The 27,725-nt window shown below is 32.3% G+C and overlaps 1 protein-coding gene across 1 annotated transcript; it reads right to left on the bottom strand.

The window, feature by feature from the left end:
• Positions 1-211: 211 nt before the first annotated feature.
• Positions 212-26,354, bottom strand: LOC133173032 (protocadherin beta-15-like). The gene is made up of 5 exons (XM_061307917.1): positions 26,298-26,354; positions 5,207-7,967; positions 3,469-3,618; positions 1,765-1,915; positions 212-1,471 (listed from the first exon to the last, which is right to left on the bottom strand). The coding sequence occupies exons 2-5, from the start codon at positions 7,889-7,891 to the stop codon at positions 975-977; spliced, it is 3,483 nt and encodes a 1,160-aa protein (XP_061163901.1). The 5' UTR covers positions 7,892-7,967; positions 26,298-26,354; the 3' UTR covers positions 212-974.
• Between the last annotated feature and the right edge of the window lie 1,371 nt (positions 26,355-27,725).

Here is a 27,725-nt window from a genome sequence, read left to right as displayed (position 1 = left end):
ATATGTCTTAGCACTAATTAATAAAGCCTGTATAGTCTGTTTTAGAATTTTCCATAATTTGATTTATTTATTTATTTAAGATTATCCTACATCTCTAGAGCCCTTAAGAAAAAAAATTACAAGTATGTGCACTTTATAAACTGCCAGTTACCAGTTATTTACATTTAGAATGTTGTGTATATCTCAAGATTAACGAAAACAGACAACAAAATAATGTTCCATATTTATTGACTTTTTTAATATCATTTTTTTTTCACCACATTTATAATACAAATTTCAATATTCATATTAAGTGTATATAAAAACTAGCATAACAACAAATTGAATGATTCAACAGATAAAAAAATCATTGTCACAACAAATTTCCCTTGTACCTAACATGCAAGTGGCAAATCGTGTAGGTGAATATTAATAAAATCTCCATTGTGAAATTTATTTAGAAAAACATTGCTGAAGTTAAAAAAAAAAAAATCAGTGTTCAAGGGGGATAACTCAGATCTTAATCTTTCTACCCTGAGTGAAAATCACATTTGATGTGAATATCTTAATATTTGATAATTACAGAATGAAAACAAAACATACCAAGTCTAATTATACACATACCATCACTGTACAAAAAGCACTATCTATAACACATTTGGTACAATCATTTAGCATCATTTAATTCTCTTATAGAAAACTCACTAAAACTCAACAAAAATAATAAATATATAGATAGAATTAAAATTTAAGATGAATGACGATTGATTTAGTCATCTGTTTGGACTAGCTGTACATTATCCACACCCTCACATGGCAGTGAAACAGCTCTCTCTCTCTCACACAATTAGCAAAGATCAGCATGGAGACAACAAATGGTAAGCTTGTTTATGACTGATGATCTGACATACAATGAGACTTTGGCAAGATTTGAACATTTAAAGAAGGTATTGATATATCACAATTAATGCTTTTACAATTTTCTTCTAATGGCATCAAACGACAGTGTCAGATTTGAAGAAGAGATTGTCAATATCATTGCACAGATCGTCGGGGTTGATGGTATAACTGCCCGATGTCGTTGTAGCATCATCGTCATCTCTCGCTGTTGTATTGCAGCTTTCGCTATAAGTGTCATCACAACGCACTAAATTTTGATTTTCAGTTCTATGCAGTCTATCATGTATGAAAGACTTTGGCACAGAAGGAATGTCTCGTAAAGCTTTCCTCTGTGGTGAGTAGTGTTCAGAATGTAGCCTCTGTAAATTTTTACCGCTATGGTTCACTGAGTTTGACGAAGGATGTCTTGAGACATTGAGAACATTTTTAGATCCAGCATTGCGGGGAAATGTGGACAAACCTTCAGAAGGAGACCCACGTCCAAATGTGGAAAAGTTCATGTGATTTGTTAAGGAATGTGATCCTATGGAAGAAATCCCACTGCTATTGGCCACCGATAAGTGACGAGATCTTGTTGAGTCTTGATCTACACCTATAAAGGAGCAACAAAATTTCCATTTGAAAATGAACCAAAAATGTTAAATTTATATGGAACATGAAGCTTTCATCTACTACTACATATAAGTAAATATTAGTTTTAATTAGACTAATATCCATTTGCTTATAAAAAAAAAAATAGGTAGTTGGATAAAATTTTTAATCAGTAACCTATAATTTAGAGGATCATTCTTAACTACCATTACTTTTGAAATAATTTTACATAGGAATCTATAGTTGAATTAGTTATTTATTTCAGGTTCTTCATTAATTAGTGAAGCTTTATACCTGTTGTGTCATTGTGAGGGATGCCGCTGTTGCGGATATCCTCCTCACTTCCACCCCTCCCACTGTCCCCTGTCAAGGACTCCTCCGACAAGTCGCTCTGATTATCTCCTTTTAATTCTGATGGTCTAGCAATCTCCATGTATGGCATATTCTAAAATAAAAAAAAAGATAAATAAATGAATGAATACATAAATACAAAATAAAATTTTAAATAACATTTTTATTCCTTCCTATATTATTGAAACAAGAAATTTCAAGTGATTACACCAAAAACTACATATGACATAACAAGTTAATTTTCACGGATGCCAAAATTAAAGAGGACCTGCACATAAAGTTTAAATAAAATGCATGACATTATGACAGTCCCTCTGGCCTCCCAAAACAAGAAAATGAAGGCTGTCTGTGACATGCTTTGAAGTGGCTTCAGTTGCCCCTAAGTCCTATCTCAATAGACTAGGGCCATTTGGTTATTCACTTCATGCACAAAGTCTCCAGAAATATTTAATTATCTGATTTGCTAACAAGATAGAGCTGATGGAAGTCTAGGATAGTGTAGTGATAATGTTGTATTGTGTAATGTAATATGGAGCCCTTGGGATAGCCAGGTGTAATCTACTTAGTGCTTTACATGCAGATAACTTTATCAGAGTTATTCCCCTTTATGCACACTCCCCAACTCCACAGGGAGACTTTAAAGTGTCAGACCCAGGGAAATATACTTCTAGGTCACACCGAACCAAAGGTTAAGTACAGTCAACCATTGGCTAGGTTTTACTCTAAATATATTTCCACCCTAATATATTTTTGTTAATGAAATCCATTTTAAAACCCTATCTTACATGCCGATCTTCTGATGGGAAGAGGAAAACTTTGACATGACCTTCCTCTTTATAAAAAATTTTGCTTGAAGTCAAATAAATAATAGATTCTTATGATGGAAATATATCTTTGAACTCCAGAGCCCAAAATATCATGGAAAAACATGAACATTGTTAGAAGTCACATGCTGGAACAACAATAGATTTGCCTTAAGCAAAAGGAGACAATTTTTCACTCTATCACTTCAATCATAAAGCATCTTTCAGACCAATTGTTAAAAACCAGCTCCAGCAATTTTCTAACCTTTTTAGAAAGCCTGATAGGTTTCTGTGACATTTATTATTATTCCAACATATTTAAAATGATGCATAATAAAGACATCTTTAAAGCTTCAAGATGTTTACGTACCATTACATGAACACAAGCCTCAAGCAATCTGAATGTTTTTATTTGTAATATTTTCTCAAGATCTAAACATATTATTACCTACCAATGGCTAAGACTATTATATCATTATATCCTTTCATCTTGAGTCTTATCTAAATATGTCTTAAACTTTTTCTAAATGACTGTGAGAAAACGAAGATTTCTGAATGAATTTTATGAGGTATGCAGAGAGAGCACTTCTGATCTCCAAATTCTAAATAGCGCCGATTCTTGCTAAGCAAATGCAATATCATTTTGAAACCTTTTTCAAATGATAAATTTTAAGCATATATTACACTCCTCATTCAATTTTGAAGGATCAGTTTAAAGAGAACATTTACTGTTTTGGAAATTAAGAAATTACTGTATGACATATCTTATTCATTCATATTTAAGTACCTCTAAAATTCTTACATTCAGTATGCATTTTTTATTCAATGTAAATCTGAAGTTCACCTTCATTCTCTCTTCGTGCTGCCACTGGTGCTGGTCCTTGGTCTGTAATATTCTCTGCTGTAGTCTGAGGGACTCCATTCTATTGATGTTACGAGCATTCTTGTCTGACAGTGTGCTGTCCTCTCTGGTGTGCTGTACAGATGATGGAGGCTTAAAAAAAAATATCAGTCCTTAATGTAAAATTAGAATAAAAGGAGGGAATCACTTCCTTCATAAAAAAAGTTTGAAGTAAGAGACTCAAATTTTGGACTTTTTTGGTGTCTATAATCAGTAGTGAACATGCTATGGTTATTTGTCCAGTAAAACACACTTATAATGAATCTTTGCTTACAGTTAGTGTTGCGAAATCAGAATAAATTTACTATCGAATATCAAATTGAATCGGTAACATACAAATGATTGTAAGATCGATAATTTGAACTTAATTTAAAGGCTAAATTAAATAAGTTAACTATAATATATTCAGATAACCTTGGAAAAGAAAACAATATTTCAATACAAATCTGTGAGACCAACTTCGATTCATGCTTAGTGGGAAAATTTGTCTGCCATACGCAAGAAAAATAGAGGAACGTCCTTTGATAATGTTCAAAGATAAACCATTTTGTTTAAAAAATATATTTTGAAGAAAAAAAAATTAGTGACTATCGATTTTAAATTTTCTATCCATTGTCGCTGACATGCTGTCTTCAGTGATGAATTTTTCGATATTTGGCAACTATTGTAACAACACTACTTACAATGATTTTCATTCCCCGTGGTTTTAAACAGTATTGTGAATTTTATGGGTATAATGAATTACACTTATATTGAGGCAAAATTGTCCATCCCTGGGAATTCATTATAAGCTTGTTTTACTGTATGACACCAATCAATTCTACAGCACAATAAGAACATGCAATCCTAAATGAATCTTGATATTTACGAGTTTACATAATTTTGAATCATTTTTAAATGAAATTTATGGTCACTAGTATTTCTGGAACTGACAACTTATGATTTGAAACAAATATCTTGCGTCTCCCTTAAGGGCCAGAGTGTGTTCATCTAATACATTACCAACAGATGGTTAGTTTTATGTAAAAGTAATCTGCAAAACATAGAAAATTGCATGCTTCTAGTCAAAAGCATTAATGGATTGTGATATTTTAGTCAGGAACCGATATTGTTTGAGACTCATTGCGATCGTCACACCTACTGATTTGGAATTCTCAAGAGGAGATGCTTTAGTGGTTGACCAATATTTTGATTTCAGTTAGTGTAAAGACTGCAGGTTTTACCAGATTTACATTTCGGATTTAAGTGAGATAAAATTACTCTCAGAAATCATCTTGAATGTAATAGGGACATCACAGGGAGATTTTATTATCTAACAGGAAAAAATCAAATATTTGTTTCAAAATTGTACAGAGTTCAAGTTTTGCATGAAATCAAGCACGGGTCTGAGTCAACATCATTAATGGATAAAACCATGTAATTAAATCATTTCCCATTTCCTGTCCAAACATACGGACCAAACATAGGAATAACCAATACATGTTTACCGGGTAACTGTTTGCCTTCAATATGTCAGTATTTAGTATGCCTATGTAAACTTGCAATCTTTTACCTGTACTGTGTATATTATTGCAGTCAATGCCCAATTAATTTGGTGCAAAAACATTTTCAAAAATCATATTCTATTCATTTAGGAAGAAATACTGGATGAATTTCTAAAGAAATAAAATTGATTAAATACCTGTGGATCTACTGGGCTAGACTTGAAGGTTGACATACTGGGGCTGCTGCTGGGATGACGAAAGGACATGCTGTCATCTTCCAGGGAAAAGCTGACCTCCTTGCGATTCCGGTTAAAATCCCTGTGAGGGATGATGTGGTCTGCTGACCCCCTGGAGGAGGAGGACCGAGTGCTGCTGTTACGAGCCATAGTTTCCATGATCTTCATTTCCTCCATACTTTTGGCACGATAGTTGTGTTTTTTGACGTCTGCTCGTCTGATGACACAGATAGTGATGATGATAGCAATGGACAGAACTAAGGTTACTATAGCAATTACTATGGCAATGATTAGGTTCTGAGGCTCATCCTCTGCGATTTTTTGTGCAACGGCAGTGGTGTTGACAAATTTGATGTGGATGGAACACAATTGTCGAGATGTTTTTTGCTGTACTGCTCCTTGGTCAGTAGCAGTCAACAGAAGGTCATAAATTCGAATTTCATGAAGATGGATTTTTCTGGCTAAGAATATTTCTCCAGAATATGTGTCTATTTTGAATAAATTTGCTTGATTTCCTTCAATAATGTTGAATCTAATTTCTGCATTAACACCTTTGTCTGGATCAACAGCAATAATAGTAGTCACCACACTGTCAACTTCGGCCAAATAAGATAAATTTACAGAGTAGTTAACACTGTTTGGAAATATAAATTCTGGGTCATTATCATTTATATCAGTTAGCTTCACAATGACTGTTGCACTGCTACTCCTGGAAGGGACACCATTGTCTCTGGCAATCACAGTAAAATTAAACTCCTCAACCTTCTCTCTGTCAAGTCTTCTAATGCTCTTAATTTCTCCATTCGGCTTCAACAGCAAAGGCACTTTTCCAACAGAATTACTATCCATTACAAATGTTACATTGCCATTTTGACCAGCATCTCCATCTTTGGCTTTTACAAAACCAATAGTGGTCAAATTGGCAATCTCTTCTGGAATGTGGAATTCAAACAATTCAGAATCAAACTGAGGTGTGATGTCATTTTTGTCCAAAATTCTCACCAATATTGTTGCTGTGGCAGTCAGTGCAACAGGGTTTCCTCCATCAACAGCAATTACGGTGAAATTAAAATGGCTGATCTTTTCCCTGTCAAAAGAGTGCCTAGTAGTTATTATACCATCCACTGGGTTAGCAATCCTGAAGTCCACTTGACCATTGGGATTGATGTAATAGCGAACTTTAGCATTGTGGCCTTGATCATTGTCTGTTGCACTTACTTTGACCACTACTGTTCCATTGGGTTCATTTTCATAAATCTCACATGGATAAATTTTGTTGATGAACTGAGGAGTATTATCATTCTGATCCTGAATCTGAACCTTGAAGCTCTTTGTTGAATTTAAGGCCGGAGTTCCACCATCTTCACAATACACTGTGACGATATGTTCAATGATATCTTCCCTATCCAAGGTACCATTCACCACTACTTTAAACTCATTCTGCACACCTGGCATGGGCTGGAGTTTGAAGAAGGCACTGTCTACAATGTGGCAGGAAACATGCCCATTAATTCCAGTGTCTGCATCCTCAACTTCCACATGTGCCACAATATCTCCCATGTTGGCATTCTCATTGATGATTGCATAGTCATACTCGGACAGAACGTTGATGCTGATTACTGGAACGTTGTTGTTTGTGTCGTTGATGTTGACAATCACTTGAGCCTGACTGCTCTTCCTGGGTTCACCATTGTCAACAGCTTCCACAATTATTTTGTATGGTGTCAAACTGTATTCTGGAGTTCCAACCAGAATTATTTCCCCTGAAGCACGATTCATGTTGAAGATGTCAATGTTGTCTGTCTGAATTGTGGCAAATTTGTAAGAAACCTCTGCATTTCTGCCTGTATCTCCATCATTTGCAGTCACTTGTACAACAAGAGAGTTCATTGGCATGTCCTCTTTGATGGTTACATTGTACATCTGCTGAGTGAATATTGGTGCTTTGTCATTAATATCTGTGACAGTAATATTCACAGTTAAAGTTCCTGATTTGGGGGGATTTCCCCCATCCAAAGCACTAACATAAATGGTATATCTATCTACTAGTTCCCTGTCTAGTGGTCGAATAAGCCTTAGGTTTAGATCAGAAGTTCCATCTAATTTTGGAATAACATCCAAAGCAAAGATTCCAGAATCAGGAGTAATCTTATAATGAGTGATGGAGTTGTTTGGTCCCATGTCAATGTCTGATGCCCCTAACAAAGGAAAGGTGGAATTTATGAAAGGCCCCTCTGAAATCTCCAAAGCTACTGAAGCCTGGGGAAATGTTGGAGCATTGTCGTTGATGTCATCTATGTAAACTATCACATTTATGGTCAGAAAAAAATTTCCACTTCTAGCTGCAACCCGCAATTCTTCTTTACACACAATCATATGTGGACAGAGCACTTCGTGGTCTATCTTTGTCTTTCCACTCAAAATGCCTGAACGTGGATCAATTTCAAACATTTCCTGACTCTCTCCGATGAAGGAGTATTCCATCCTCTGTAGAACATCAGGTGTGACATCAGGCTTGGAAGAAACATTTGCATCTTGTCCAACATTTCCTATGAAATAGGTAGGAACCCGCTCTTCATTTATATGATAAACCAAAGAGGAACACAGTTGAAGAACAAAATACAGTACAAAGACTTGCAACATCATGATGAATTGATAAACGTCACCAGCATGTCAGGCGGAAAGATAGTCTTCTTTTGTCTGTGGTGGACTTGTCATTAATCTGAAAAAATAGACGGACAAATGTTAAATATTGACAAAAATCTTGACCGCACCAGTTTATACGTTTGGACTTAAATCACCTTTATCCATCTTATTTTTGCAATCATGTTTAAATTCCCTACATAATGGCAAAGTGAGATCCATTGAGAGCCGTCACAGAGCATATCCTGGTAAAGTTGACTACGTTTTGCCTAATGCGGAGTCTTTGTGTTGTAATTCCCAGCTAAATAGGATCAGAAAACTAACTGTGATTCTAATAAGAAAAATTTATAAACTCAAAATCCCCACTCAACATGTGCTTTAAAGAGACATTTCAATGAAATCTCCATAAATCTGATCTAGAAGAAAGTCATTTTATGCCATTAAGTTTGTACTACACAGCATTTAGATTAATTCTAAAGACTTCTATGAGGAAATTTATCAAATTCAATTGATATTACACAAACTTATCCAAAAATGAATTTAGTTCTTCACATTAACCTTTATTATCTAAATTTATATAGTATCTTTATAACCTTCAAATCAATTTGCTTATGCATGTATTTCCATTTATTTAATTCGCATTTCATTTCAAACTTCATAGCCAAATTCTAATTAATCAATAATAAAATTTAAATCATTAAAATACTTATACAAATAACAATTACATTAAAAAAATACTTATAAAAAAATGAGTTACTTAAGAATGAAATGGATTGATAATTTGTCGAAAAAACTAAAGGTTATAATATCCTAATTTCTTTTTTTTACCTCTTGTGTGAAAGTAAATTAATCCAAATATGGAATAAATTATTTCATTCCTTAATTTTATTTCATAAGCTGTACCAAATTTTAAAAATCCAAAATACCATTACCAGTAAATCAAAACCACAAGTTGAAATAAAATACTTTTGAAGTTTTTCACCCCCTAATGATTTTCTTAACATTTCTTCAATGATAATTGACCAACTGTTAACTACTGAATGCAATTACTCTCTTATAATTTCTTCTTAATACACCTTATAATTGAATTATGTCATAATATTGTTGTCAGATTTAAACTGTATAAAATAAAAAAGCACAATATAGATTTTTTGACAGGTTTTCTTGGTGATTAACTCCAGACAATAATGCATGATGTCACCTTTTAAAAGTCCTTTCTTTAGTACTTTGTGTCACTTTCATGTTCTTTTGTTTTGTTCTTGTGTCTTTAGAAAGTTTTCCGTATTATCTGATTTTTTTTTTTCAGAAAACACCCAACATTTTGCCATGGACAAAAAGATTATGACCAGATAAATTAGAGGAGATTGCAGTAAGATTTAAAAATAAAAGAAGGTTCAAATTTCGTTTTTGAGTGTATTAAGACAATGGTGAAATCCAGATTTCAAACTTTATATTTGTAGGTGCAAAAAAATAATATTAAATTGATTTTTTTTAATCTCCTCATTTAAAAAAACATCAAAGTTACCTCCCACACTTAAAACGATAAACTCCAGTCATCAATGTCCACAAATAAAGAGGTAAAAACCAAGACAATATTTATACTGATGTAAAAATTCCTCATTATGAAGTAAACCAAACCCTAAGTAATTTAACCAACATCCTCTCTCTTTGATTACGGAATACTGAGACAAAATATCGGACAAATCATATCCCAAATTATATGATACTGGTCACCATGGTAATGTCATGAAAATGAATCATCTGCAAATAAACTCGGACCCTCCAAGTCAATCGAACCCAGATTAAGTAACAGCAAGAGGCTGTAAATTTCAGGTAAGACATTTCTGAATTGGTCATTAAAATAATGGATTTATAGAGGACACGGGGAATTTGACTATGGTCTTCATACAGTGAGAACAAACACGAGGCATTCTTCACAGCAGTAAGGGGGGATTAAATACTATCCCAATCTTCGTGAAATAAATAGGTTGTGTGTATCCATATTATCACCTTAAGTCAACTTATTTAGTCAACTGGACTTCCTTAATCAAACAAAGAACTAGATAGTAAAACTAGAAACAATGCCAATTCACAGGTGTGAGAAGATATAAGGGCATGATGACCCAAACTGACCAGCTATCATCAGGATGTAATTTCATACGGACCAAAATTGGACATCGGATCAAAGAGAAAAAAGGACAGGTGGAAAAAATATTTCACAACTTTTTTGTGTTATACACTGTAACACAATCAGGATCGTTACAACATTAATTATTTATTATAGAGTATTCAGGGATTCAATTTCAAATATTTTTATGAAATAAAACACAGAATACTAACTATAAGTTAGTAATAGCAATGTTTTGATATTACGTAAATTAGAAATGAAAGATTTGTTATACATAAATATTAAGTGTATATGAGGGTCCACAAAATCAGAAGCAGTATAAATTGAAAAAAATAAATTAGAGTTTGGGTTTATTACAATAGAAATAAATTTTAAGAGGTGAAAACAATGTTCTCAGGAGTGACCCATAAAAGAGACAGGACAAGATGACCAGTGACCCTCGGTCAATTAAAACCACAAAACCTGGATCATTACTATATGGTCTCAATCTTCTTTTCCTTCTGCTATTCGCCTATGACTGATTGAAACGTACACAGTGAAAATGAAGTTCCGCACAGTTAATTACTTTTTACAATAGGGAGACCAAATAAGGCTGGGACATTTATGATGGAAATAAACAACTTTATGATTAAAAGAAGAAAAGATGAAAGGACCGATTCTATTTAGAAATTTAGCTGTCTGGTGATGGCAGGTATTTGTCAAAGTCCTATTCCAATCCAGAGTGCTGTAAATTTGAGAATGATCAATTGTTACCTACATACATTAGGAAACACTCTCAATTCCAATGAACATGGAACAAAAATAAAGTTTTAGATACTCTCAAGAAACATAAAAATATTACTGTAAACTTATATCAGGTTCCATTTCAACAGTTACATGCATGTACCAGTAAAAATGTAGTGATTTTGGTTTGATTTGAAATTAAGATAATTGGAATTCTTTACCTGTAAGAAATTTACAAGCATCACAGGGACACATATTCCAAATGGTTCCAGAATCCACACCACACAATGAATAGACAGTCTAACTTGACAGTACACTAACTATATTATTTTCCAGTGATTAAGTCCTTATGTCACCCAATAATGATAATGGGTGTTCAATTAAATCCCTGAATTTTATAAAGTGTCACTTTTAGCCCCAAGACCCTAGCTAGCATGCATCAAGTAACAAATTTCCAAGGTTGTACATTGCTGGAATTTCATTGGTTGAAATTTTAAAAGTTTGTTACAGTTTTAATTATGGTGTAAGAAATTGATAGCAGGGGATAGGAAGACTACCTGTAGTGAGAGAAATCAGAAGAGCTACCCCAGGGGCTAAAGAGACATGCTGTACAAGAAACTGAGACTAATCACTGCTCAATCTTCACTTAAATTTCAATAGATGCCAGCCCCTTAACTTCAATTTTATAAAAATATCATTTGGATAGGTGGGAATAATTCTTGTGCTCCTTTGAACTTATCTGTAAAGTCTGTCAAAATGTCACTGTTGTGTTGACACAGCCATGATTAGCAAAACACAGCAGCAGATACATGGTTCATTAATCTTGTTTAAATCAAAATTTTACAGATTTAACTACCTATCTGATTGATTAAGACAAATTAATTTTTATCTTTGGTCAATATTTTTAAAAAATGCCAAACATTTACTTAATTCATTCAATGATGAATCAAAAATTGTCAAAATAGCAACCCAAGAACATATGTAATCTTTGTTCACAGTTTGCATTGGAACCCTTTTGATATTCATCAATTTTTGACAGAATTACAAACATAGGTTCTAAAACAGACAAACACACACTTTTAGCTAAATAAAAATTCAGATTGTATATACTTATCCTTCAAGCCATCTAAATATTTACTTTACCACCTTATTTGATTTTTTTTTTTTTTTTTGAATTATGACAAAAATCTTATCTCGAAACATGTATCTACACAGGGAAACTAAATTTAAACATTAAAATTTCTTATTATGAATTAAGGATATATGACACAAACAAAAAATTTGATGCATGGAATGATATTCTATTTTTTGACTGATATTTTAAATAGAAATGACATAAATAATAGATTACTGAAATATAAAGAACTCGTAGAATAATATGTGACTTCATGCCATTTTCTACATAAATCTATTCAAATTTTGAATACATTTATGACATTAATACAAAATCTTACAAATTTTCACTTTAACAAATATTACTCAAATTATCTATATGAACATAAATCTAATAGATATATTGCTGATATCTGAAAAGTTTGTGTTATTTTTTCCTTAACTGAAGCATAATACTGACCTGGTGTGCACTTCGGTACAGTTAGAATTTGAGAGAATAATCTTAAACCTAATCCCAGAGGAGTCCAGATGACAATTCATATACAACCTTAATACCACATCTAGAGGAGTCTGGAACAACACTGACCACTGGAAGATGGACATTCGAAATCCTCAAAACTGTTTTTAATTAGGTTGACCTTGCCATGAGTTGATCTCTTTATTTTTCTGAGGATCATGGAGAGTGTTTAGCACTGAATTGTCAAGAAAAAATGTATAGCAACTCACTTTTCAACAAAAAAGTTCTATTTAATTTGTTTTTGGTGCTTTGACTTGATGTCACCAACTGCTACAATCACACCAAATACTAGTTTTGTTTGTTTGTAGAAAAATACACCTGACAGAATTCAATTAAATCTCAGTAGTTCTTTTTCCACAGAACTAAATATTTTCACAACTGGTCTTGCCCATCTCAGCAGTTTAACCCTTAGAAAAAACACCTTTCTATAGCTAAGTCCCTATCACCAACCTGTGAAAATGTCAGAAACTGTCCACAGATTATCACATTTAGACATTACCTGTAATTATCCCAAAACTTCTTATCTGGCCACACAAAAACAAACTTAATTAGTCTCCACAAAAACCTTTAAACTTCCTTTGATTTTCTGTCAACCTTTAGATTACAGTTTCTCTAAACCCACTAGAGAGACCAACACAAGCTCATCTGCTGGAGGAGATTGTTTGGAAATGTTGGGTCCTCCCTGCTACCTCTATTGTAAAGTTGCTTTTTCAACACTAAATGTTGAACAGTAGTTTGAAAAAAACATTTCTTAAAGCTTTGTAATTTTATCTGACTCACTGGATTTCAGTAATCTTTGTACTTTATAAAATATTCTCAAATTTAATTGTGCGTTTTGGTGTGAATTAAACCCTTATTCATTTGAAATACAATGTAAGTATTTTGGCACAATTTGGGTATGTTATTGTTAGCTTTGATCAGGAGCAATGTCCACTCAGAGTGGAGTTGTCATACAACACCACACCACCCCAACAAAGGATGCAATGGACAAAACAGTGTACTGAAACCAACGCTTATCCATGGTCTCCATCAAAGTCAATCTCATCACAGAACAAGCCTTTCATACTGCTAATGAGACTTTAATGAAACTTTAGAATCAAACAATTATCATGCTTGAGGCTGCAACTATGGAAAGACTGGGTCACCATGTTTATGTAGAATGGCCTTCATCACAGAACCACTTTCATACTGGAAGGGTACTTGTTGAGTCACAGTTAAAACAGATTAAATCCAAAATAACATGAGATATTTACATTCTAAATTGACATGGTGAATGAAATAAAAACAAAACGGTACTATTGGATCATCTGGCCAGAAAATGCAATTATCTTTTTTCAGTTATGTGATACATATATTTGACAATTATTCTGAATCTTTTTTTCTCTGGGTTGTCATGCATCAGCACCACAATGGAAAATAAATTTATATTTGTCATCTATTAAGACTAATCATTTTCAATAAAGTGATATTTAGGGACTAACAAATCCTTACAAATTAACATCATTGATTGTGGAATGGTCATACAATAGCCTGTGGCTGCAATGATTGACAAGTGACCAGATGACCACTGCTGAGGAACAATAACCATTTTTCTGGATGGTAGATTCTGTGCTAAGAGCTCCAATGTCACCCTCGTGTTCCGGGGACACAAGAATGTCAGATCATCAACATGGCTGAATGGAGATATTGGATTTCAAAGATCTGAGATTGACAGACTGTTATGAAATTATTGAAAATGACATTAAAACACACTCATTCCTTTGAGGTTTGAGGAATTCTAACACTTGCCCTAGCATAATTCAGAATATTGGAAAATAAATCCCCAATAATGACACTTTTCCCATTATTTTCCAATATACTCGAAAAATTTCTATCAATGTCAATCATCAAGGGACCAAAAAAAAAAAACAACTTAAAAATTGTCACATTGACTAATAAGTTATACCTTTACCAGCTAGTATATTGCAATGACTTTAAATGCATATTCCTTGAAGTTGCTAACTTACTTAGATTGGGTTCACATGTTTGACATAGTTTTTTTTATGAATTAAGGCAAGAGCCAGAATATCAGTGGTGCATTTTTTGCAACAGGATGCCTGTATTCAAAGAATAAAGAAACATTCTTTAAGAAAGCAGTTCAAATTTCAAACACATTTAAACTAAAAAAGTGATAGCTTATTAAAAGTTTAAGTGCACCCCTCTGAAACAAACATATTTTGCTCTAAACTTGCACTTTTCTTCTTACAAAATTATTCTGCAAATTCATGCAAAGCTTCAAAGCATTCCCTGAAATCAAATTTCCTTTTAAGCAATCATCAATTTGGCATTATTTCTGCTTCAACATTCTAGGAGACCAAAGAAGCAAATTGCAATGACCCGCACAAGCCCACACAAAATATCCTATAGATATTTCATAGGAACTTTCACTTTGTGCTCAGTGGGATCATTACTGTTTATTTATCCTCATAAACCTCTGCAACAAATATGGTATTCAACCAATATGTCTATAAATTTTTTTCAAAAAAGAAAGTCATAAAACTTTCAAATCTAACTTTATTATCTGCCTGATTAACAACACAAAGAAACAAATCCTGTTTTTATTAAAGTTAATTTAAAAACTGCAGTTAATGTATTGAAAGGGTCTGTTCATTAGCCAAGCAGAGTCCCAAACAGACATAAACCTCAGTCAAAGCTTCCTAGCTATATATCATTGGATGTCATATTCTTTTCTTATGCTAGTTCTTTGTAATTAGTTTCAATGAATGGTGAACAGTGGTTTTCTACATCTGCGGACTTTTATTTTTGGCCGCTGCTGTTTTCTCGCCAGTCACTCAGTGCGTACTTCAGCGCTATTTAAATAGTCTCCTACCGATTTATATCCTCTATATAATTTTGTATTATTGCACATTGTTTATGAGAATTATGGAATGTTTAAAATAAAGGATGGATTAGGAAAAACTAATCAAGCTAGGAAGTTCACCTGCTTAATCTGTAAATACTCTTAATAAATCTTACAAGGAATCGCAAATGTCAGGAAAGTGCTTTACATATTATTTAACAGCTACATGTATAAATCTGGAGTTACTTCAAACATTTTCTTTGATCTAAAATCTTAATTAATTAATTATAGCTATAGGCAAATTTTTTAATTTCATATAAATAAATATGGGTGAACTTAAATTAAAAAACAAACACTACTAAGTAAAATAAAATTAATTTGTCATTAGGTACAGTATGTATGAATGTTTTACAAGTATTTAGAGTGTATATTTAATACAAGAAAACGCATGGTTATCATGGAGGCATTGAAAGAAGAAAAGCACTTTTTGCTCCCTCTCATACAGTTATGTTAAACCTTTTAAAATAAATAATGAAATAAATCTTGTAAAGAAACATTTGATAGGTTGATCCAGTAATTAAAGGATGACCGAAACTAAAGTCAGTAAGTAGCCCTAAACAGAGGCTCTGGGAACGTCCATCATGATTGTCCATAGAATGCCCCCGGGTGACTACAAGCATTGTCCAACATTTCCTATTAGCTGATCCCTCACAAAAATTTAATTCTATTGCACAAAGGCCAAGAAAAAGATAAACATTTCCTGTTTAATGCAGAGAATTAAGGTTTTAATCCCCACAATGTTTATTGTTAAATCACACTTTTAAGATTTGCCATCATTAGTCAGAAAGCCTTATTGAAAAAAATCTGTTTTAACAGGCAACAATAATATCAATAATGATTTTTATTCTTCATGTGCACCACTTGGTTGATATTTTTAAAAGGGATACTCAGATCAATGCACAGAATATAAAGTACAAAGACTTACACAAAAGGTTAAAACAATAATAGCTTCCCATGCATATGGTGTTTAATTTCCTTTAAGATCTCCAACTGTGTTTAAAAGATAGGTGGTTGCTATTAGATATAATAGAAAATTAAACAATGAAAATTCATAACCAGTCATATATATTACTTGTCTTGGAAATTTTGAACAGAGAAAAATTAGAAAGATAAATTAAGTAATACACTTTCATGTTTTTCCCACTAAAGTACCTGATTGACATAGAAAAGTTTGGGAATTTACCACTTTTTAAATTGACGAGTACTGTGTTTTATTATCAATACTAGGTCAATAGTTTTTAACTTTAAAATCATCAATTATACACAGACTATTTAATTTCGCATTAAAATTTTTAATTTTTTGACCAGATAAAATCTTGAACAAAGTAGTTCAGTTGTTAGGCTTGGTGATACCAATCAATGTACTCAGTGGGAAGCAAAATCATCGATGTTCACATAAAAATAGAAGAGAGAAAAAAAATGGAAAGAAAAGTTACAGTGTTTGAGAGCCATATTGACCACTGTGTATTGATGAAGGTATGAGGAACCTGTGCTCTGCAGGATTCAATTTGAGACAAAACTTCAGTTTGCAAATATTTGGGCCTTTACCACAAATCAATTATCATAATATATACTTTTACCAAAAGACATGCTGAGCTCTGATACTTGAGAATTTTTTTTTTATAGATTAAAAATGTTTCCAAATCATGACTTTTTTTTCAATGGCTCTAATATGCTGCAATTCTATTTATTAAAAAAAAAAACAATTTTCATTTTAATTTACAGAAAGCAAAACTAAATTATGTATGTATTCAAAAGATGAATGGGTATTAGATTTTTAGTACATTATACATAATTTTTTTTTACCAATATGACTATTAGTTAATATTCCATTCATGAATTTTTTTCACAAAATATAATTTGTTAAATTGCTTTTCTCAATGTGATGACTTCATCACTGAGCTGACCACAGAAAGAAAAATGTTATCTGATCACAAACTTCCAGTGCATTTAAAAAAAAAAGAAAAACAAGGAACCGTCATTTACCTACAGCCACATTGGAGGAGTCATTCAGTGGTATTCAGTATATCAGATAATTTGTCTATCCGAGTCTATTGTGGCCTTCACGAGACCTTCTGTCCCAATTATACATCAACCTAACCAACCATTAATTGTTAAAGATCTCACATTCCTTGTAAATTAGTAAATAAATAAAATATGTCCTCCAATAATTTCTTTACATTTTTAGAAATTATCAAGAATTCATTACTATATTTCCACCAAGGTTTAATAATATTCAAACTGAAAAAAAAATTTCAAACTGAAAAAAAAAAATAAATTACACATCTCTAATGATTCTTACTTAAAACTCAGATTAATCACTTTTTATATCGATCTTGATAAATATAAAATATGTCTATTCCTATAAATAAGATTTAAAATAATGTCTTGACTTAAGCTCTTCAATTTTTAAAATTATACTTAAAATTAACTTACACTGAAATGCATCTATTCTCCTACATTCCAACACAATGTAGTGTTAGTTTTAAATGTATAACTCCCAAGCATGAGCTATGCCGAGTCATCTGATTGCTTTAAGCTGACTCTCGCTGGTTCATCAAAGTTGAATGTGGGGCAAAATGTTGATGACGATAAAGAAAGGAAGAAGGTATTAGAATTCAGAGTTCATTGTTTTTCTACACCTCAGACACACTTCTTCAAATTTCAACAACACACCTGTAAGCCTAAGATATTCAAATGTCGCATTTTATCTGTGTTGACTATCAGTTTCGCCTCTTTTTAAATTCGTAAAAAAAAATTCAAATCAGTTTATGACTGATGAAAAACAAAGGATTGTATAGACAAAGAGGAAAATGAGTTGTAAATATTTCAGCAAACTGCCTCATTGAACCAGTTGCCTCTTCCCCTAAAATGCCACAAGATCATGAGTATCCATAAATACCGGAGAAAATGAAGATAATTTGTCTGCACTATCATCCTACTTACAAACCATCTCCCTCTTTGTATCGTAATATTGAGAGAAATTTTTTCCTATTGTTGCATTAGGCTCTAAGAATTTCAAATGTCCCTTTGGCAACTTAAAGTCGACTTCACCTGTGTGAATTTTTTGTTCAAGTTCCTAAAGCCTGTCTTTTATGTAGTTGCACACAATCAAGTGAAGTTTATGTCAGGTTTTTATGATAAGTTTTGACTCTTACCATGTTAAATCTAACATTTATTAGCCAATTAAATAAGTATCAGGATAGAGACTGAATTTCATACCACATAAAAAATTCATAAAATTTCCAAACAAAATTTTGCAGATCTCCCTCAAAAAGATTTGGTGAAAGTTGTGACATTTTCTTAATCAAGTGAAGAGCTGGTGAATAAAGAGTGTAAAGATGGGAGACATTAAGCAGGGACTCCATTATAAGATTAGGTTTCTATGACCTGATGCTGGCCAGATAAAAGGACATAAAAAATCTTCTACTTTTGACATTCAAAGTTTGATGTGAGCATTTTATAGTGCCAGTTGTGGCACCAAAAAGCCATAAGCTCAGTTGACAAAAATCAAGAATTGATGAAATAACTGTTAGATGCTTGTGACAAAAATTAAAAACTGAGATGTAAAATATAGCAGTGTCAACATCATTGTCACACAAAAACTTCACAACTTACCTTAAGTGCTTTAGAATTTTCCTCAATTTGCAGAAATAAAACTGAGCATTAAATTCAACATCTTCACTGGAGAAGTCAACAAACATATAATGACAGTAAACTCTGAAAATATTTACCAAGAATAGAATTGAAAACAATGGAAGCAGCCATGCAGGCTTAACAAACTTTCACCAGCATTGTCTCGAGCAAGCTTTTGCTTTCACTCCCGAGTCTTTCACTGACTTTTGGGACTTGATGAGCCATGTCTCAGATAATCCACACCGCAAGGCATGACAAAATACTTTTTAAATATTCTGTCACCGATAGACAATTGAAATATGTTTTCAGTCTGATGAAATTGTATTCTTTGAACTATACGCATACTAGGTCCACACATATCAAATGTTCTTATCACAAGGCTGAGAAAGTATGATCCTTAAATACATGTTCTGTTTTGTCAAAAAACGTTTTCACTCATTACCTAAAGAATTTTTTTTTTTTTCAATTTTAATGCTGCTGATTATTAAATTTCATTTAATACAATCTACATTTTGTGTATACCCGTTACATTTATCTACAAACCCCTAATGCTACATCAAAGGAAAGCAGTGATTTCAATTCTGAGTCATATTCCTTGCAATGCACTATTGAACTCAATTACACAAAATCCACTTGAATCTTTTTATAGTTGCTGAGGTATTTAGATTTTTAATGCCCTCATTTTTATAATATAGAGATCAATTTTCCTATTTTCATATAATTTTCAAAGCTTGAGTGATTTGGACACAGTTCAGATATGCTACACAAAAACCTATTACACTGATAAAGATATCAAGCAATGACATCACAGCTTCAGATAGACAAAAATTGAGTTATAATCAGACCATCTGGTTTTTACCTTCATGTTATTATACATACAATACTTGAAATAATTTGCAGTTAAATTCTTCCTGAACCATAAAAGCTAACATTTTTTATTATTCCTGCTGTATTTGGTAAATTAGGGTCTGATCAAGACAATGATCAGTGGTACATTATGTAAGCAAGGATACACTCTACTGCTGATAGCCCTAGTCCTTGCTAGAGTTGAACCAATAACCCACTGATGGACAATGCTACCACTGCACCCACAAACCATACTGTTAGGCTACATGTTTTATATACCAGGTTAAGTTAGAACTAAACTATCAAAATAATTATATTTCATTCTAGAGCACATTTTAACTATAGACTAGTTAACTTATTCATCATGAAAAGCTAAATTACCAGTATATTTGGCAGTAATGAAAATGCATTATCTAATTCTTTTCATTTCGTAAACTCAAGTCTGCATGTCACATCAATAAGTGAAAAAAGAGGCATAAGGGGCCATTAGATCTCCATTCAATTTGATCAAAAATATCAAGTCCCTCAAAGTCAATGCTCAGAAAAATTGGAGCATTAGTGTGAATGAGTTTCAATAATTAATGAGAGATTCTATCAAGCACTCTAGGGAATCCCTCATATTCTTTATATATTGGATGATGTCACGAGGCGTCTGTGTTAACAATTCAGGATTACCCCTCCAAAACCCAGATATCAATTTCTGTAGCATCTTTATCGAAGCTAACTGAATGGTTGGTGCTACATGATGTCCATTAACAAATAAGATATTTTGATACTTCCAAAATTATCAAATGTCATGAACACAGGAAAATTTGATGATATTCATCACTGCATTAATTGCATGGCAAGATAGAGCATTGTATGACTTGATTTTACCATTAGTCTGCCAGATAATGAAAACATTAAATAAAATATCTCAAGCAAGTCAGCAAAATTTCCATTCTGAAATTTTTGAGAAAACAAATTCATCCTGATGAAAAATCACATGGGGGTGATAATTTTCAGCATGTTCGAATTTCAATAAATTTAGCTCTATCTGATCTGCAGAAGAACTAAACCGATTACATAACCTGATTTTTATTGGTTAGTTTTCAAGCTTACATGTCAAAAGATAATTGATGAGTACTTCAATACCTGTGGTTGTTTAACATTATCTTGCACACCAGCAAAGCCTCAAAACCCTATAATTTACTGGGAATGTAGCTGGAAACACAATGATTGGGAGGATTAGGGTAAAACTACCTGACAGAAGCACAATACTTCCCCCACCATTTGTTATATCATTCCAAAATTCAGGTGACAAACTGTATTCATAAAATGCATCTATCTATCTGTTAACAGTTGAATGATATGAAAATCTTAAAAAAGATACAAATATTATAGAAATTTGATAACATACAGATTTGTATAATGTTTTACCCGAAGATCATACTGCATGCAGGCATGTAGATATGGAAGTGAAGTGTATGCAGAGAACAAAAGGGGGTCTGCATTGGGGCTGCCCTGATGGGGGTCTAGAGGGCAAAGCCCTCCCAACCCCTCTTGTGAAGCTCCTGGGTTTTTCCCCAAATATTTTATTTATTTCATTTTTCTTGCTGAAAAATCATACAATTTCACTTTTCTTTAGAAACAAAAGAATTAAAAATATTGTTTTTAAAATTAATACTTCCATGGAGGCTTACTGAACATATACAATAAAAAAATTTTATGGTGTCAATATTTCTAATCAGAATTCTATCAAACTTGCACAAAATAAAGTCAAAAATAAACTAAAAAATTAAATACATAATCTAGATAACTTTCCCACTTACTATGGGTCCACTGAAACTTATACTTAATCAGTAGTTACCCAAGTACACATTTCTATTATCTGATTTCATGAATGTGCCGGGTATCCCACCATCAACACATTACTGGGTAATATATCATTGAAAACAAAAAATCAAATATTTCCGAAATATTTCTTGCTTTTATTTATTGTTAGTGTTTGTTAAATCTATATGCTATTAAAATTTTCACCAAAAGATGTTCATTAAAGAGGAGAATAAACAAAATATCTCAATAATTTCCAAACAGCCCTCTTAATAATATAAAATTGAATTGAAGCAATATGACACAAAATAATTTGTATTACAAAATAATTGTTGGATGGTATCAAGCTCATTTTTTTTTCTCTCGGAGAAACTGTCTTTCTCAACCTCTCCTAGAATTTTCTCTATTATTATTATTATTATTTTTTTTTTTTTGGTGGTGGTGGTGGTGGTGGGGGGGTTGGGGTTGGGGTTGGGGTTGGGGGGGTTGGTTGGTTGGGCTTGTTTATAGCCTGGCATATTTTTTTAAATCATCTTTGCTTATGCATGATTAAAATGGTTGATTTTATAATTTTATAACTAAATTTCTACTATTAAATTAAACATTCTACTCCAGCTTAGTTAACTAAACTCCCTGAAGTGATATTGTGTTTTTTTTTTTTGAAGAACTTCATTAAAATATTATATGATTTTATGCATATCCATCTTTAGAATTGCACATCTTTGAACCAAAAAATTTGCAAAAAGCTTTTTAACAAGGAGAATTCCTCAGTAATCTTAAATAAATTCCTTTTCATAAAATATTTCTGTCTTCTTCAGAAATTATGACAGCTTTATTCATAGATATTCTTTGTAGACTTTCCAAAAATAAAATAGCCATTTTATGTGTGAACACCTTTATAGAGACCTAATTTCATGGCCATAAACCTGCTGATTTATCATGTATGTGCACCAAGTTTAACCATATTTGAGGTGCAATTGACAATATCCTAAAGTTTTCTCAACAAACAAGCACTCTTGTCCAAACATAGCTAGATCATAAAACTTCTAAAGTGAGCCTCTTCTTTGCTTTTGCAATAAATCCTTATTCAAGTACAGGTATTGACCAGGTCGCAACAGGTGAAACAGAGAATTACAGGTGTACCAAGTTTGATAAAAAAAGAAAAAAGAAATCGGCCAAATTATTAGTCACTGAAACAGCTGAGAACTGAATGATTTTGTTTATTTCAGGGCCTGTGTTGAAAAAAAAACACACAATTGTGTCATTCCACTGTTTTAGAAAATTATCAATCTGATATCCATTCATGCTGATCTAATGCATTGGGTATCTGGCTTGATATCTGATCATAGTCATTGTTTTCAGGTGTAACTTAGCCGTTTATCCAGAAAACTGAGCAATAGGTATGATATTTCAGGCTCAATCCTTCCTGTTCATAAATCTTCCATATTTTCATTATCTCATAACCAATTATTTATCAAACAAATCAATATTTAAAAAATAGCAAGGGACACGAAACAAAGTTGTTTATTTTTCTCTTTGATACTTGAATATTTTATGAGAAATTCAGTATAGAAAACCATTGAAATAACTCTAGTCATCCTACTTATAGAACACTTACCATCCTCATTTATAGAAGATGCTCACAAAAAATAGATATTTTAAGAAACAAATTCTTAAAAATCAATAAAGGGATTTTCAAATTTACAATACCACCTGCCTACACATTTAAATTTGGAGTTCTCCCATACATGGCCAAGACACACATATCAATACGCATATCTTTATCTAACAAAGTTATCAAAACCCTTATCGAGATATATCAACCTCAAACCCTATACCATGTAAACGGCTCATTGTGATCGTCTGGTGAGATAACACTGATACGTGAGATGCCTAGTGCTTGAATATTTTTAAAAATCTTTGTACCTTTTGGTCCAAGAAACAGCTCTCTTTTGTACATGGGTCAAATGAATCTATAATATTAAATGACCCCCATCATGACCCCTGTAAGCAATTTCAGCTCAATGAATCAGAGTCATATTAAATATGCCGAATATAAACATCCCTACATTCTTTACTTTTGTTTCATCTTTGAAAAACAATATAGAATTGGGCATAATTTGAGAAGACTTTGTGAAACCCACACTTGAATTAATGTGTCTGCTTAAATTTATCTCTTGTCTGTGTCTGTTTCCAATATCTTTATTACGTAATTAGATTTACCAATTACTGGTATTCTCATCAGTGGTGCATTTGAGATTTTTTGTTTTGAAGTTTTTTTCCTCAAGTTTTTTTTCCTAAGCAGCAGATCAAGAAAAAAATCTTAAGAAACTTTTATTTTCATAGACAAAAAAATGTTTTCAATGGTTTTTTTTCTATGTTAAAATATGCATTATGTAAGTAAATATTTACCCCGATCTAACTTACAAGCTGTCAATATTTACACTTTGAACAGTTGCAGGAGCTTTACATGAATTATTAATAATTCGATCAATAAATAAAAATCATCAAACTTTGAAAATTAAACATTTTCATAATATTAGAACTATTTTTTAAATTGACATTAATTAAGATAATTCTGAACAATTGAAGATTTCTACCAAAAATAGCATTTAACATATTACTGGAAATGATAGAGAACCGTTAAATGGAAACTGTCTTATCCATTAGAATAAAGAATTAAACAAAAAAATACTCACTACCTTTAATATGCTATCCACATTATCATGTAAATCTGTCCTGTGATATAAGAAGGGTTTGTCAACTTTTTTTCCTAATCAGCATGAATTATCATATTCATGTGTGTCAATATATTGATGCAACAAAAAGACCCACTGACACCACACAAAGGCTGTAGGTATTAATTCGTTATCATATCTGTATGGATGCTGGTGCATCATGGGAGCAATAGCGTTATTTGATAATTTTCCTTTCTTTTTAAATAACCAAGTAAATTACAAGCTGATTGTCTTATCCCGGGTCTTTCTTCTAATTAATTCCACAATTAGCTTTGATGAACTTTCCACAACTTCAAAGTTACTTTGTTTCAGCCTTGATATGAAAATTATGAAAAACAACTCTGGACATACAGTATATACCTGGCCAAATTATACAGTGAAGGTCTTCCAAAGACAGCAAACTACAGTATAGAATTATTTACAACAAAATTTAGGTTGATGCAGTTTAGATGATATATATGTATATGAACAGTATGTATCTACTAGAAATTATAGCAAATATTTCTGTAATTCCAACATTTGATGTCCTTTTAAATGTGTAATTTTCTTTGCTCTACTGAGTAAATGGTTTGTCATTTTCCCTCTACATTTCTGTCCATTAGAGTCACAGCTTTATCTGAGCATTAAGCATTGAACCCTTTGACAGAAAATAATAAACAGCTTAGCAATCTGTTACAGTTCTTCATTATCTGAAAAGTTTCACTTAAGTCAATCATTTCTCAAGGTGCATAGTTTTTAAAATGGAAAAAATGGAATAAAAATGTGCCAACATGTCTTTTAAAATTATACTATTTTATAGTAGCTAATTTAGAGACACAATTCAACGACTTTTAAAAAAAAAAAATTATCGCCACCTAAAAAATTCAAATGACTTTCTCTCCCATCCGTTTTTGAAGATGTGATTTAATTGAGAAGTTTCTTTTGGCTGGAGCCCACTGACCACCTGAACTCTACTTTCGGGATGATTGATGACTTAGAAGGCCCACTAGAGAAATAGTCATTATCACTGATGAAATTGGGAGAGAAATTCTCCATGTGTTCCTACACTTAAAGTGTCATTGATGTGCTGCTAATGTCTTGGTGAGACATAGTGTCCAGTTTGGGTAGATAGCCAACAGTACATAAAACCTACCACTCCAATTATAGAAACTGTTATAAGACTGTCAGAATCAATTACTCCCTCATCAGCTGTTAAAATTAAACTTGTAATTGGAAAAAGATTAAACTATGAGAAAGATAGGTTTAAGCATTTAACAATATAAAATTTTATGTAGAGATATATTTCCAGCTCCTACTTAGATTGACTGGTAAAAAAAAATTAATAAAATGTAGTAATATAATACACATTTGTTCTTTGGAAATTATGTCAGAGTGTTGCATTGGATATTTTTCCAACATGTAATTTATTTTTATATATTACTAGCTGATACACAAAATGATATAAATTGTATGGCCAGTACTGTTAAGTGCAATATGAGATAACCCAGTGTGTTATACCTATAGATGACCACCTAGACAGATTCTCTTTATACACCTAAAGAAGCAGGGAATTTCTCTGCATGTGTCCTTAAGATTTAATCAACTTGACGGGTGATTACTGGGGAATTAATTAACTGAGCAGAGATTTTGCTGGTTAACTTGACCAATCCAGATTGATTTGCTTCACAAAGAACTGGTCACAAGGAACAGTTTATCATTTTGGCATTCTTGTAGGATTTATACAATTTTGTATTTAATTAATGATTGAGAATGATGAAAATGCCATTGTGAAACTTCAACTAATATATTAATTATAAGCTTTAATTTATATTTTACAATTTGTACAGCTTAAGATACATACTTCTTTTTTTCAACAGAAAAAAATATTTTGTTTCTACTATAATAAAAAAAATTTAAAAAATGGTATAAATCATTATAAAATTAAATATGAAAATTGAAGTCCATTAAAAACTCAATTTAAAGGAAAAAAAATGGCAATATAAAATATATATACTCACCGAACAATATATCAACCTATTTCACCAGAATGATTACGTTGTATCAACTGAAATGTCAATGTTTTGCAATTTCTAATAAATTTTTGAATTCAGCTTTGCATAACATCATGTCCATTCCGTGAGTGTGTCACAATAATAAACGGAACCTCCTTGATCCCGATACTATCTAATTCCTCAACATCGTGCTGATAACGACTAACGTTACTCGACCGTGATCCTCTGATCACGTGACCTCTTAAGACTAAGTTTGTGTACGTGAACATCGTATTTTTAAACCGCCAATATTAAAGAGAGCAGCTCAACTGCCCAAAGCATACGTCACTGCGAGTCCTATATCAGCAAATAAAATGTGGTCTAAAATTGATAGAAGTGAATGCTGTGGTATTTTTTAATTTAGAAGCGAATATTCATAAAGAGAATTTCTCTTAACTGCCCCAGTTTTAAACTTGGTAAAACTTCAAATATATATATATATATATATATATATATATATATATATATATATATATATATATATATATATATATATATATATATATATATATTGCTTCGTAGTAAGAAACAAACTCTGTGTACCCTATATGGATAAATGTTTGCTGTCTTCATTAAAATAACTGGGGGGGGGGTAATCAGACTCCTACAAGAAAAGGAGGGTTCGAATAAAAATTAACGACGGAAGACTTTTCTTACACTCCCCCCCCCCCCCCCCGTTGTACGGGCCTGAAACTGTGAAACGGACGCGGTCCTACCAAAAGGTGTGAATGACAGTATGTAGATTTGATGTACCATACTGCAAGGCCAAACTCCAACTCATCACGAATCTTATATACAGATTCAGAGAGGGATGCAGCAACTGGCGCATTTACAGTTTGATTTATCGAAAAGCCCGAACTAGTTTATATTGCTTAATTTGCATTCACCAAATTTCAATGATTTTATTTATTTTATAGACTTTCTTTGTGATGTACAAAGCACATAATGCAATTTAGCAACTGTATGTTGCAGTCAGTAAGAATATGGCATAATCTTTTATTATTCCCGTGTGACGCAATGTTTGGTAGAGAGTCTATAAAGCAATGCTTGTCCACCTCTAAGTAATGTGTCTTGAGTGCTTAATTTATGTACACTTGTTTACCTAATTACCATAAGTTTATTGACTGATCGGCTCCGTTATCTGTGCTGGGGAGAGACTGAATACTCAATAGTCCACCAGACTACTGCCAGGGGGGATTATTTTGGGGTACCTTTAAGGATTAAGATTAATCTGTAAACAAGTATATCTGTGACAGTTTGGAAAATAAACAGTTATTTATAAGAGAAAAAAAATCTTTTGATTTATTCATTGAGAATGGATGTTTTTAAAATCATAAATTTGCAGGGTTATTGGTAATAAAGCTTTTGTTTACCGTTGCTTTCAGTTTTAACCGT

This window comes from Saccostrea echinata, unplaced genomic scaffold (genome assembly GCF_033153115.1).
Source record: "Saccostrea echinata isolate AGI-Se365-2 ecotype Australia unplaced genomic scaffold, CSIRO_AGI_Sech_v1 ptg000056l, whole genome shotgun sequence".
NCBI lineage: Eukaryota > Metazoa > Mollusca > Bivalvia > Ostreida > Ostreidae > Saccostrea > Saccostrea echinata.
Note: the sequence above shows the minus strand (reverse complement) of the source record. Positions and strands in the feature narration are given on the sequence as shown.

Coding starts and splice junctions, on each gene's coding strand:
- LOC133173032 (XM_061307917.1), bottom strand. CDS start 7,891: ATGATGTTGCAAGTCTTTGTACTGTATTTTGTTCTTCAACTGTGTTCC. Junction 1,916..3,468: donor AGCACGAAGAGAGAATGAAG/GTGAACTTCAGA, acceptor TTTTTATTTTAG/AATATGCCATACATGGAGAT. Junction 1,472..1,764: donor CCCTCACAATGACACAACAG/GTATAAAGCTTC, acceptor GCTCCTTTATAG/GTGTAGATCAAGACTCAACA.